Source organism: Oncorhynchus kisutch, unplaced genomic scaffold (genome assembly GCF_002021735.2).
Source record: "Oncorhynchus kisutch isolate 150728-3 unplaced genomic scaffold, Okis_V2 Okis09a-Okis19a_hom, whole genome shotgun sequence".
NCBI lineage: Eukaryota > Metazoa > Chordata > Actinopteri > Salmoniformes > Salmonidae > Oncorhynchus > Oncorhynchus kisutch.
In genome coordinates this window covers 2,251,884-2,266,376 of record NW_022261985.1, presented here as the reverse complement: position 1 = coordinate 2,266,376, position 14,493 = coordinate 2,251,884, and the positions used below count along the sequence as shown (strand labels likewise).

General features: G+C 45.1%; 1 protein-coding gene across 3 annotated transcripts in view; it reads left to right on the top strand.

Moving 5' to 3' along the window:
* The window catches only part of kcnc2 (potassium voltage-gated channel, Shaw-related subfamily, member 2), an 80,496-nt gene extending 66,362 nt beyond the window's left edge, over window positions 1-14,134 (top strand). The window contains exons 2-5 of one of the 3 annotated variants that reach the window (XR_004207005.1): window positions 4,151-5,090; window positions 6,041-6,217; window positions 9,896-11,634; window positions 12,591-14,134. Coding sequence is in view for 2 of the 3 variants with exons in the window: in XM_031815210.1 (XP_031671070.1) it covers window positions 4,151-5,090; window positions 6,041-6,217; window positions 9,896-10,032 (1,254 nt within the window). In the remaining variant the exon portion in view is untranslated. Of the gene's footprint in view, window positions 1-4,150; window positions 5,091-6,040; window positions 6,218-9,895; window positions 11,937-12,590 lie in introns of those variants that run through there. The other 2 variants (XM_031815211.1, XM_031815210.1) reach the window with 2 other exon arrangements.
* Window positions 14,135-14,493: the final 359 nt, after the last annotated feature.

Here is a 14,493-nt window from a genome sequence, read left to right as displayed (position 1 = left end):
CCATTATTCTTCACAGCATCATGGGAAGGAAGGAAGCATCATGGGAAGGAAGGAAAGAAGCATCATGGGAAGGAAAGAAGCATAATGGGAAGGAAAGAAGTATCATGGGAAGGAAGGAAGCATCATGGGTAGGAAGGAAGGAAGCATCATGGGTAGGAAGGAAGGAAGCATCATGGGTAGGAAGGAAAGAAGTATCATGGGAAGGAAGGAAAGAAGCATCATGGGAAGGAAGGAAAGAAGCATCATGGGAAGGAAAGAAGCATAATGGGAAGGAAAGAAGTATCATGGGAAGGAAGGAAGCATCATGGGTAGGAAGGAAAGAAGTATCATGGGAAGGAAGGAAGCATCATGGGTAGGAGGGAAAGAAGTATCATGGGAAGGAAGGAAAGAAGCATCATGGGAAGGAAAGAAGCATAATGGGAAGGAAAGAAGTATCATGGGAAGGAAGGAAGCATCATGGGTAGGAAGGAAGGAAGCATCATGGGTAGGAAGGAAGGAAGCATCATGGGTAGGATGGAAGGAAGCATCATGGTTATGAAGGAAGGAAGCATCATGGGTAGGAAGGAAGGAAGCATCATGGGTATGAAGGTAGGAAGGAAGGAAGCATCATGGGTAGGAAGGAAGGAAGCATCATGGGTAGGAAGGAAGGAAGCATCATGGGTAGGAAGGAAGGAAGCATCATGGGTATGAAGGAAGGAAGCATCATGGGTAGGAAGGAAGGAAGCATCATGGGTATGAAGGTAGGAAGGAAGGAAGCATCATGGGTAGGAAGGAAGGAAGCATCATGGGTAGGAAGGAAGGAAGCATCATGGGTAGGAAGGAAGGAAGCATCTCTGGTCAAAGTGGTGTTTTTGTGCCTAAGTTGCAGTTGTGGTTAGGGGGAAGTGTGTTATGAATCTGCTCATTATTATGTTGAAATAGATGCAGTAGAAAAACGTGAGGGCTTTTGTGAAACTCTGGAAAGTAAAGATGTTGTCTGGAACAGATGGTGCTGTGGCACATTGTAAATCACTAAACATCTGAGCTTCTGTCCATTGTATGGCTCCCGTGCCTGCCTCCTACTTCAAAATGGTAAATGTGCTTCACGATTTCATGTTCTGTTCTGTTGCGGCCTTGCCTATTCACTTGGCTCGCTCTAGAGATCCATTATTAAATAGCTAGTACCTCGGTTCTGTAACAACGAATGCTTGTTAACTTTGCAAAGTCAATTCAGGGGTTTTCATTTATAGTTTCTCTCAGTTGCCTGATGCCTGCTGCCTTTTTAGAACTTGTCCTGGTGAACAAAATACAGAAAGTTTATGAATAAAATAAAGTCACGTTCTGGAATAGACATAAATAATACATGTGAAAAGGCTGCATGCAACCAGTGACTGCCAGGATGAATGCACAGATACACTTCATGAGTGCAGAATGACGTTCTGAGACTGCATGAGTCATAGGCTGCGTTCCAAATGGGACACTATTCCCTAGATAGTGCTCTACCAGAAACGCATACAATTCAAAACAAGGGAGGGTGTGAAACCACTTCCTCTGAGCTCTAGGAGAGATGGAGGGAGAGCGATGGAGGTAGGAGAGGAGCAAATTGTGCACCTCTCTGGACCCAGCTCCATTTGCACATACAAACACAAATGCATACGCCCGCACACACAGTCTACACATCTGGGTCAAACAGACTGAAGTTTGTCTGCCCAGGAAATCAGTTTCTGAGTACAACAGGTCTGGCTGCAGTGGACATTCTGAAGTAATTCATACATACAGTGGCTACTTTTAAAGGGCAAAGCTGAAAGCCTTCCACTGAAGAATACACTAATTCATTGAATGTTTCACCTGTAGTCATAAAAACATGGATAGGGATGCATGTAAACCAGAAAGGTCAGAATCTCTGCCACTGAGGCTGCACAACATAGTCCCAATGAAATCAATCCCCCTGGCGTCTCCCACTTCCTCTGGCTTGTCCATAAAGACAAGGTTTTGGTCAGTAAACTAGACCCAGGGTGTCACTTGTGCTCCCTCTCCAGCCTCTAGGTCACCAGGCTGCTCGTTATGGTGCACACCTGTCACCATCGTTACGCGCACCTGCGCGTCATCAGACTCACCTGGACTCAATCACTTCCCTGATTACCTTCCCTATATATGTCACTCCCTTTGGTTCCTTCCCTATATATGTCACTCCCTTTGGTTCCTTCCCTATATATGTCACTCCCTTTGGTTCCTTCCCTATATATGTCACTCCCTTTGGTTCCTTCCCTATATATGTCACTCCCTTTGGTTCCTTCCCTATATATGTCACTCCCTTTGGTTCCTTCCCTATATATGTCTTTCCCTTTGGTTCCTTCCCTATATATGTCACTCCCTTTGGTTCCTTCCCTATATATGTCACTCCCTTTGGTTCCTTCCCTATATATGTCACTCCCTTTGGTTCCTTCCCTATATATGTCACTCCCTTTGGTTCCTTCCCCAGGCATCATTGTTTCTGTTTCAGTTTGATGTCTGTGTTCTGTTAGTGTTTCTTGTTTTGTATTATGGTCTGTTTATTTTATTAAAACACTCCCTGAACTTGCTTTCCAACTCTCAGCGCACATCGTTATACAGGGGTTAATGAATAGGACCAATGTGTCACACCCTGACCATAGTTTGCTTTGTATGTTTCTATGTTTTGGTTGGTCAGGGTGTGATCTGAGTGGGCATTCTATGTTGGATGTCTTGTTTGTCTATTTCTAGACAAACAAGACATAGACTTTCCCACCCGAGTCACACCCTGACCTAACCAAACACAGAGAATAAAAGGATCTCTAAGGTCAGGGCGTGACAGATATTTGGGTTAAAATCACACAATTGCTTTATTATTTAGGGGGTTTTCTGGACTAATATAAGGTTGACATTCACCACATATAAAATATTATGTTTTTTTGTTGTCTATTATATTAGAAAATAATATACTTCAAGGATTTCCTCTTGTAGTTATTACCTTTAGCTACATTCAACTGAAATATTTGTTATTGACTAACCTATAAGCTGAATTCCCTTGTGCCACTCTGCTCATCTAAAGCAATGTGTACAGACTAGTTTTCGAGAGACAATCTGAACTGACCTGAAGAGGTAGTCTGAGTCCATTACACAGAGGATGTGGGCTTGTGCTGTGTAGAACGACAATTCTATACCACTTTAAACTCAGTCATTGGGGCTGGATTGTAAATCTGTAATGTGGAGGACAAGGGCTGCATTTCCATACTAATTGGTGTCTTATGACCCAAAGATCTGATGTGATTGGTCAAAAGACCAAATAGTGGAGAGGAAAAAAATCTGAATTGTGCTACCTGTTTAAACGCAGACAATGAGATCCATCAATCAAGTATTTGTTTTTGTATATGGCTTTTTAGAAATATATTTGTTACAATTTGTGACTCACTCACAAAAACCCAGCCTGATCCTTTCTCTGTTTGAGCTCTTACCTACTCCATACGGTCATGCAAACCAAACATGGCATGACAGGGTGGAAAGGAGTGGCATGATGGCAGAAACAGACTGGTGCCCACTACCAGGCTACCAAATGGACTGGACAGATCTTTCCTCATCCACTCAACAGGATGACACCTCATTCACTCCAACACACTTTATAACAGTGACTGAACGTTTTTTAAGACTTGAATACTGTAAGCCCTTCTGCATCAATGAACCTTCACCGAGAGGTTTGAGGGAATGAGTGGGCCAGTCAGCAGGTTTAACTGCATTAAGACTGCCAGGCCACAGCCCAGTGAGCCACTGGCTGGGTTTATTGCTAGTAATAATAGATTGTTCTCTCTCTCTCTCTCTATGGAGTGTATTGTATTCGATGAAGGTGATGGTAATTAACGTTGCTATGGTTCTCCCTCCCTCCCTCCCTCCATTTCTTTCTTTCTTTTTTCTCTCTCTCTCTTTCTTTCTTTCTCTCTCTCTTTCTTTCTTTCTCTGTGTGATGAGTGAATAAATTAATGAGTAAATAGAAGGTTATCCAGATTGCATATATTGTGCTTTATGAGCTGCAATGACACAACAGAGTTTGACATTCAAAAGTCTCTCTAATTCCCTCTCTCTCTAATCTCCCCCCTCCCTCTCTCTCTAATCTCCCCCCCCCCCCCCCTCTCTCCTTATCTCCTCTCCTCTTCTCCAGTTTGTGGCCTTTGCCTCCTTGTTCTTCATCCTGGTCTCGATCACCACCTTCTGCCTGGAGACCCATGAGGCATTCAACACCATCACCCTCATCAACAAGTCTGAGGCGGTGCTCAACGGCAGCCTGCCGGACCTGGGTCCTGATTACATTATCGAGACGGACCCAGCTCTCACCTACGTGGAGGGTGTCTGCGTTCTTTGGTTCACCCTGGAGTTCATGGTGCGTGTCATCTTCAGCCCAGACAAGCTGGAGTTTGTCAAGAGCCTGCTCAACATAATCGACTTTGTGGCTATCCTGCCTTTCTACCTGGAGGTAGGCTTAAGCGGACTGTCATCTAAAGCAGCTAAGGACGTCTTGGGCTTCCTCAGAGTGGTAAGGTTTGTCAGGATCCTGCGTATCTTCAAGCTGACGCGACACTTCGTGGGGCTGCGGGTCCTGGGTCACACCTTGAAGGCTAGCACCAACGAGTTCCTCCTCCTCATCATCTTCCTCGCCCTAGGTGTGCTTATCTTCGCCACCGCAATCTACTACGCCGAGCGCATCGGCGCCAACCCCAACGACCCCACGGCTGGCGAACACACCATGTTCAAGAACATCCCCATCGGCTTCTGGTGGGCCGTGGTCACCATGACCACGCTGGGTTATGGTGACATGTACCCGCAGACGTGGTCGGGCATGCTGGTGGGCGCACTGTGCGCCCTGGCGGGCGTGCTGACGATAGCCATGCCTGTGCCCGTCATCGTCAACAACTTTGGAATGTACTACTCGCTGGCCATGGCCAAGCAGAAGCTTCCCAAGAAGAGGAAGAGGCACATCCCCCAGGTCGCACTGGGGGGATCCCCAACCTGCCTCAAAGTAGACCTCAACACCACCTGCAACAGCCCCCAGGGGGACCTCTGCAACATGCAGGGGAGTAGGGTGCTGGAGCGCAACCAATCAGGTGAGACCGCCAGCACACCACCATTGTATCTTAAGGTGGAATTTGTCAGGTGGTTAGGGGTTATTCATGTATAGACAGAAGGGGGGGAGAATCTATAAGGGATCTCATTCAGGTGGAAAACAGTGGCCTTTTACACATGGTTTTCCTCTTGAGAGACTCTAGCACCACTGATGTCCTTAGAATGTTTTGCACTTCTGTTGCCACGGAGATAAGAGAATGACGCAAAAGGAATTGATGGGTCGGAGATGAGACTGATTGCTGTGAAATATTTCTTCACTAATAAGATTTTGGACGAAAACAGAAAAAGCCTTTGACTCTTAAGGTTTTAAAGTAGGGATTGTTCATTTGTGACTTGACTCTAGGTGGCCGTTTTTCCCCTGCAGGCGTTCATCTGTAAATCACTCTGACACATATGATATTGATGGAAATGAGTGTTGACCCTTGTCTCCTTAGTTTCTTTGAACTATAATCCAGAAATTCCTCAGGGTATGCACATGCTCTGGTTTCTTTGCAATATGTTGCTTTATTAGATGTGAAATATTAACATTTAATAAGTTCAGAACTAGACATGCTATAATAAATGTATTCAAACACAGATTAAATCTTTTGAGAAGCCAGCATGATTTTTTTTTTTTTGGGGGGGGAGCTTTTCATTATAAGATGTGATAAATGCTCAATTTCAGCCTGTTTTGTTTTGGCATTGGCAAGCTCTTTTATAGGCAAACACTAGGTGCACTGACACCATCGATTGGGGTCCTGTCTATTTCACCTTTGACCCTTGTCCCCCAGCGCGCCTGGTCCTCGTGGCATTTGGCAAGCACTCTTGATGTGGGAGGCTGTTTGATGTGTCCTGATTCGATCCCTTGACCTGCCTTTTCTCGCCCCCTCTTCCGCCCTACCACCCTTAACCCCTCCTCCTGCCCCTCCTCCTCTCTCTCTGCGGTCACCAGTGCTGTCAGGGGACGGCAGTGGAGGCAGTGATCTCACCATGTCCCCCAGCACAGAGGAGAGGGTCCCCATGCGCAGGTCCAGCACCCCAGAGCAGGAGCGGAGGAGTGGGGGGACGTGCTTCCTGCTGGCTGCCAGTGACTACACCTGCCCTGCCGACGGTGGGGTCAGGAAGACAGGTACTGCACCACCCCTCTGGATCAGGATCTTTATGCATGTGCATCAGCACCCGTCATCATGGACGTGGCTATTTTCATGGCTTTTGTTTGGTTTTGAAAGGCATGGCAAATGTCTATGTCATGTTCTTCCCTGACATTTATCCATGATCCATTATTCATTGTTACATCATTATTGGGAATTCATAAATCATCATTCATTAACGGTGATTCATAACTAAATCATTTAGGCGTTTCTGTCATTGCTCATTCAAGGCCGTGGGGCTTCATTTGTGATATTGGTCACTAAAATACCGCCACCAAACCTAATCCACTAGTCTAGCTTGTGTGATAAGGGAGACCTACTGCTACATTCAGTTGACACTACTCACCCCTTGGGATATGGACAACGCTCAGATGATCCACGAAAAGTCTCCTTCCTGTATCTGCCCACATGTTGAATTCCTCCCAGGAAAAGGGAGGAAGACAGAGGCCCTCGTCTGCTAATGTAATCCAGCCTGAGGCTATAGGGGGATGTTGCAGTGGCACAGTCCTGTAGTGTGTCTATGGAAAGGTCATGTTGTGTGGTGACCCAGTCTTCCCACCACTGTGCCCTAAAGGTCATCTGGAAGGTAGTATCCATCTGCAGCACCAGACAGAGCAGACAAAGTGCGCGACAAGCCTTCTATCTTTGAAAGGCATGCTAAATGCCGTCACTAAAATGTAGGCTAAAGAACAAAACACAGAACAATACTAAACACTAGACAAATAGAAACAATAGAAATAGAATGTACAGGCCTGTGCCTGATGCCTGTGTTGAGTTAGAATGACCTTCTGTTTGTACAGGTGCCTGTGTTGAGTTAGAATGACCTTCTGTTTGTACAGGTGCCTATGTTGAGTTAGAATGACCTGCTGTTTGTACAGGTGATGCCTGTGTTGAGTTAGAATGACCTGCTGTTTGTACAGGTGCCTGTGTTGAGTTAGAATGACCTGCTGTTTGTACAGGTGCCTGTGTTGAGTTAGAATGACCTGCTGTTTGTACAGGTGATGCCTGTGTTGAGTTAGAATGACCTGCTGTTTGTACAGGTGCCTGTGTTGAGTTAGAATGACCTGCTGTTTGTACAGGTGCCTTTGTTGAGTTAGAATGACCTTCTGTTTGTACAGGTGCCTGTGTTGAGTTAGAATGGCCTGCTGTTTGTACAGGTGCCTGTGTTGAGTTAAAATGACCTGCTGTTTGTACAGGTGATGCCTGTGTTGAGTTAGAATGACCTGCTGTTTGTACAGGTGATGCCTGTGTTGAGTTAGAATGACCTGCTGTTTGTACAGGTGATGCCTGTGTTGAGTTAGAATGACCTGCTGTTTGTACAGGTGCCTGTGTTGAGTTAGAATGACCTGCTGTTTGTACAGGTGCCTGTGTTGAGTTAGAATGACCTGCTGTTTGTACAGGTGATGCCTGTGTTGAGTTAGAATGAACTGCTGTTTGTACAGGTGCCTGTGTTGAGTTAGAATGACCTGCTGTTTGTACAGGTGCCTGTGTTGAGTTAGAATGACCTGCTGTTTGTACAGGTGATGCCTGTGTTGAGTTAGAATGACCTGCTGTTTGTAGGGGTGCCTGTGTTGAGTTAGAAGTCATTATCATACTGTATAGTGTCTTCAAAATAACCTTTTTGTTGGAATGAGAAATGACATTTCGGGCCTAATGAACGTTTAGGCCTAAATCGTGCTTCACTGTCTTAATTCCCAAGCTTTATCTCTGTCATCTTGAGCAGTTAATGCTGTGTTAATGTATTCTACACTGTAATATGGAACTCCGTTACGCTTTTGCTAATTGCCTCTTATCAGAAGTGAACTGCCTCTCCAGAAGGCAATCTAAATCTCATGCTTACACTGGGTCTGCTGTATGGCCTGGCAATCAACCCACTCCTCTGTGTGTAATTGGAGAAGGACATGGTTATAACTGTCATTTGGGGTTAATGTTAATTATAGCATTATTACTATAGGATACTTTTAACTGTTGCAGTCTTTATTATGATTCATTCTATGGTTCACATTGTTATGGTTGATTCATTGATTTGATATTGACTTGGAGTAGCTCTGATGTCTGCACAGTTAGTGCTCCTGTTTAACTCAACCATCCATTACACGGAGACACACACAAAGCCAGTCAGTAAATCTCTCTGGGGTACCAACTCATAAACCTCACAGCCCCCCACGTGTTGACCGGGACAGTGCTGTGCCATGCTCAGCCCACCTGGGTCTTGAGGCAATCTGCCAGGCATGAGACAACCCTGGGCCTCCCACCACCTGGACCCGTGCCCACCACAGGGCGACTCTGCTTCATCATGGGCTATGGAACAGTTGGGTGCCACAAGGCGAGCGTCCAGCTGTGCTCTCGTCTCAGCCTCCTCAGCCGGCGGTGGCGGTCGCAGCAGTGCAGCGGTTAATGCATAAAACATGAGGTCCTTTCTAGTCCCCGGCACTACCTGTCGGCACAAGCTGAAGCTGCCCTTTGTTCAGGCAGCTCGGCTGGTTCTGAAGCGGACTCATTTGCGCGCCGTCCCTTTTGAGTAAACGCTGAAACAAATGGATCCATCTACAGTATGGTAATGATGCTGCAATCCCATTAGCTTGTCTTTCTTCCTCTCCCTCTGTCTTTGTGCCAGCTGATTGGCCAGCTCTGTTAATGGTCTGGCTGGTTTGTCGTTTGTTTGTTTCTCACTGGCGTCTGGACATTTAAAAAGGACTGCTGATGGAAATGAATGTACATTTAGTTGGTGTGCACCACCTGCTGATCAGGCCATTTAAGGATAGTGTGATATTTCCCTGATTACTGTCTATCATCACAGTCATTATTACAGGCTCATCAGTTCTCTTTCCCATTGTCATCACCGTCATTTCCACAATCATCATACTCCTCATCATCTTGCTTTACATTTAAACACAGTTATTTTACATTTAAACACAGTTATTTTACATTTGAACACAGTTATTTTACATTTGAACACGGTTATTTGACATTTGAACACAGTTATTTTACATTTGAACACAGTTATTTTACATTTGAACACAGTTATTTTACATTTAAACACAGCTTCTTATTCTTTTTACATTTAAACACAGTTATTTTACATTTAAACACAGTTATTTTACATTTAAACACAGTTATTTTACATTTAAACACAGTTATTTTACATTTAAACACAGTTATTTTACATTTAAGCACAGTTATTTTACATTTGCACGCCCTGTGTTTTTGATGCTGGCTTTATTTCAGAGACTTTGTACACATCAGCACAAATGCTAGAGCTCCTGAATGAAAAGCAGTTTTCAGCCTGATATATATATTTAATTAGCAATTGAAATATGAACACATCTGTATGAGATTATTGCTTGAATAAATTGTGTGTGATAAAACATAGTAATGATGCCATTATATGAGACATTCATATTGGCATAACTTCAAAAGCAGTAATTAAAGCAAAGTTCTGTCAACATATTCAATTAAATGGACATTTGCCGTCTGACATGTGTCATGAGAAACTACATATGTGCATGAATCACCGTATGTATGTACTGCTGCTCTGTCTCACTCCCGTCTCCTGTCTTGTTTCATTCATGTGGCTGGCTTGGACTTGGAATACTTGACCGCGTGCCTGTGTGTGTTCATGTCCCGTTCCTGCGCCCTCGCCCACTCTTCCGAAGGCTGTGAGAAATCCCCAAGCTTAAGCAACATAGCGGGCTTGGCTGGTAACGCCCTGAGGCTGTCTCCAGCGACCTCACCCTACAGTTCACCGTGCCCCCTGAGGCGTTCCCGCTCCCCAATACCATCCGTCCTGTGAGGCCCGGCCCAGAGCGAGGCTTGCCTTCCGTCTGAGCACACTCCCCTCCCCCACCCCCAAAACACCCGACAGAAGCCAGCTTCATAGGCGTTAGCTCTCTGTAGCATCCTGGAATCATATAATATACTTTGTGAATGTTGTTAGCTACTTTAGAGACTAACCTTAGTGGGTTCGACCACAGACTAACCCTGCTCTTCTCCTCTTCCATACAAACATAGCTTTGAACTGTAGATGTGGTGACCACCCCTGAAGTAGCTTAGCTGTGCATCACTTTGAATTCCCATTACTTCACTTTTGTTGTACTTTAATAATGGCAATAAAAGGACTCTTGAATGGTGGCTCTAAAAGTAGCAGCCACAACATTTAGTAAATACGTATTCATAATCAGGGAGATTTACATGTTGCTGTATTTACATACTTAGAACATACGTGCTTCCATAAAAAATAAGAAAAATGTCACTTTATTTTGTGTGTGTGGGGGGGGGGGAGAACTTGTCATGGACTATGTCTTGATTCACACGCTCTCACCTGTCACCCTCTCGCTCTCACCTGTCACTCTCTAGCTCTCACCTGCCACCCTGTCACTCTCACCTGCCACCCTGTCACTCTCACCTGTCACCCTCTAGCTCTCACCTGCCATCCTCTCGCTCTCACCTGCCACCCTCTCGCTCTCACCTGTCACTCTCTCGCTCTCACCTGCCACCCTCTCGCTCTCACGTGCCACCCTCTCGCTCTCACCTGTCACTCTCTCGCTCTCAAATGCCACCCTGTCGCTCTCACCTGCCATCCTCTCGCTCTCACCTGCCACCCTCTCGCTCTCACCTGTCACTCTCTCGCTCTCACCTGCCACCCTCTCGCTCTCACGTGCCACCCTCTCGCTCTCACCTGTCACTCTCTCGCTCTCACCTGCCACACTGTCGCTCTCACCTGCCACCCTGTCGCTCTCACCTGCCACCCTGTCGCTCTCACCTGCCACCCTGTCGCTCTCACCTGCCACCCTGTCCCTCTCACCTGCCACCCTGTCGCTCTCACCTGCCATCCTGTCCCTCTCACCTGCCACCCTGTCGCTCTCACCTGCCACCCTGTCCCTCTCACCTGCCACCCTGTCACTCTCACCTGCCACCCTGTCACTCTCACCTGCCACCCTGTCGCTCTCACCTGCCTCTGGCTGGGCCCCGTCATCCTGTTTGCATGGATCATCCTGTGTAATCATCTGCCAGCGGTGTGGTGAGAAAGAGAGAAGGAGAGATCAAAACTAAAGAGAAGACAGGTTAGAAACGGTGGGCCTGGGCCGTGGGAATGTGCATGGGACTTGTGTGTCTGCATCGTGCCATTGGCCTCCACCTGGGGGACTGAACACACAACATAAAATGCACAACAGTGTTTTTCTGTTTTCTCTGCATGTGGGCTATGCTGGTTTGCTACTGTTTCAAATGTTTTACTGTGATCTTATTTAATTGTCAATCGCTGTGTTGCCAAGCTGAAGTGTCTCTGATATTGTTTACTCACAGATAACTGCAAAGAGATTGTCTTTACTGGTTTCACGCAAGCAGAGAGCAGCATTCTTTAATTGCTGGGGGAAGGCACATCCCTGGTGGAAAGGTAACATTGTCATTCTGAATGGCATGTGAACTGCCTGCTGAACACTGTGCTGCTGATCCCTGGTGGTCACCTCTGGCTAATGGCCTTTTGTTTTAGTGTGTGTGCAGAAGGGGGTAATTCAACAATTGTAGTCACGGAAATGACATCGGCACTCCCTCTGCATCATAACTCATGGCTTTATACACACATGCGTGCATGTGCACTCATATACACACACACACACACACACCACATTAGACACAGAAACACACACACACATTAGACACACACACACACAGACACACACACAGACACACACACACACACACACAGACACACACAGAAACACACACACACATTAGACACACACACACACAGACACACACAGACACACACACACACACACACATTTCTGTGTATTCTTTAAAAGACAGCAGGAATGCCTTTGATGGTCCTGTCAAACAGAGCTTTTGTTTTATTAATAGCGATGTAGTTCATTATTGATGAGAGAATTTACTACTCACATAAATTGTTGCCGATGCTAACAGGTGTGTCGCACGACAGAGGACATTACCATTCAGCAATGTGCCTCACCCAATCCTTTGTCTATACTAGTAGCAGGAAGGTTGCTAAGCAACTGGCACATAGTCAGACGCATCTCACAGTTGCTGAACACAGAAACTGTCTCCTAATTCAAAGGAAAAGCTCACGACCAGCGCTTTCCATATTTCTATATTAAAATAATTATTGAATCACCCCCCCTCCCATTGCAATACTGTTTACGATCATGACTTCATAGAATGCCAGCGATTTGTATAGATTCAGCATTACATATAAACTGTAAATGAGAAGCAAATATCTGAACACAAAAATAGCATGAATCTGCATGTGGTTATTCGTATAATGACTATAGATTATTATCATTAGAGACACATTTCTGATATTTAGAGATGTGACCTGCTTTACATTCTGTTTAGCCGTTTACGTGTCCTATTGGAATGACTGCCGTCATCAGCCAATCAGTGGACTAACAAGACCTATTGGTGTGTGGATCCTGTTGGATCACATAGCGTCACTCAAGGACGTGAACCAACCAGAACACTCACATCGGTGAAGGATTGTTGACTGACAAGCGTCAGGTCCAATGACGCTGCCTGGGAAAACAGGAACTGTCCAAGACTGAGGTCAATTGGAATTCTGGGAATAGATGGGACAGGGGGAGTTGTATTTTTCCCAGATTCTCAATGTCATGGATATTGAGTGAAGCATAAAACTGAAGAAGAAAAAGGACCCTTCTTGGAAGACGAGGCCAGCTGCTTCATCTAGATATTGTGTTTGTAAATAATAACATGATACAGCACATGGGTCAAGGAGCTCCTCTCTCTCTCATCTGTCCTCTGGATTGCGAGCCAGGTACAAGGTCATGACCTCCATATCAATCAGTCTCCGTGGTTTCCCTCCTCGTAATCAGTGTTATAATGATGCATCAGACACTACGTGTTCTGAAAATTGACTGATTTAATATGTGAATTCTGCTTCATATACAGTGAAGAGAGAATAACGTGGGATAAGTTGAATAAATGTGACATAGGGTTTCATCAATGCTTTTGTTTCCCTTAGACGTTTTGGTGGATTCCATGACATTGCTGTGGTGTGCGTTTACATGCGTGTGTTTTGAATTCCAGGGTAACATCTAGACAACATGCAGTTGTAAAGCAGAAAAATGAAAACCTATAAGAGACCCATTACACTCTTCCAGCTAGTTTGAACATATATAACAAGGAAGCTTAAAGTACCCTGTAGAGATGTGTTATCCTGGACACCATACCCCAACAATCAGATACAATTTGCAATAATGACACCCAAACAAAAGACACCGATTTGCACTGTGATTTTAGCTACCTGCCACAAGAAATGATACACTGGTCTAGTACAGCCTATATAACAGGACAAGGCTAAAGCACCCCTCCATTGACTTGATAGTGAGGGTTGATTTTGACCATCAGTAATTGGGGGATTGGAATACTGTGACCTGCACAGTGAGGACCCCCCCCCCCCCCACACACACACACACACACACACACATACAACTCTCTGTGTAGTGCAATGCTGCTTAACTCTTTGAAATGTCAAGGGACACCAATCAGTATCTATTCTTCTATGACAAAAGTGATTTAAATGTGTTTATTTTTTTGAATCCAGAACATGTAATTATGTGTCTCTTGTGGAGTGCTTGGTCTACTTGTGAAAGTCATAGTATCCCAACACTGTTTCTCTCCATTACGTCCACAACTGTCACTTGGGCTTGATCAAGCTTCATGTTCTGTATCTTTTAATGTGAGGACAATTCTAGTTCGAAGTCTGTATCTGTGGAGCATTTGTTGGCATTCTGAAGTGCATGCTATAAAAAAAGACAACATATCAAATTGTAAAACAGGATGACAACATATATCACGTTCTAAGCGATGTGTAAAATGAAATGCCATGTGAGAAAATCACATAAACATATTTAACTTTTAAACCATTGTTGTTTCTTTACTTCACACAAATGCAGGAGAAGTAGTGTCTTTGATAGGGGAACGGCTATAGCACAACGCTGATCCAACTAAGGTCCATCCCTTTTCATAAGACTCACACAGGTAATTGCATTGTAATTGTCTTTGTTCAAGCTACACCATTTTACGCTGTTGACGAATTGAAGAAGGATCCATTTTCATTCAGATATCTAGCATCACCCTGTACTCCTACGGCTTATCGTCAACGATAATGATAGCAGTCGCTGTGATAATGATATGCCTTTTGCCAGTTCTCTCTCCTGTGCTGCCTCTAATTCTCCAGCTGGCGTCCGGCGGCAATCAGCCCCTACGTGCCGGTAACTCA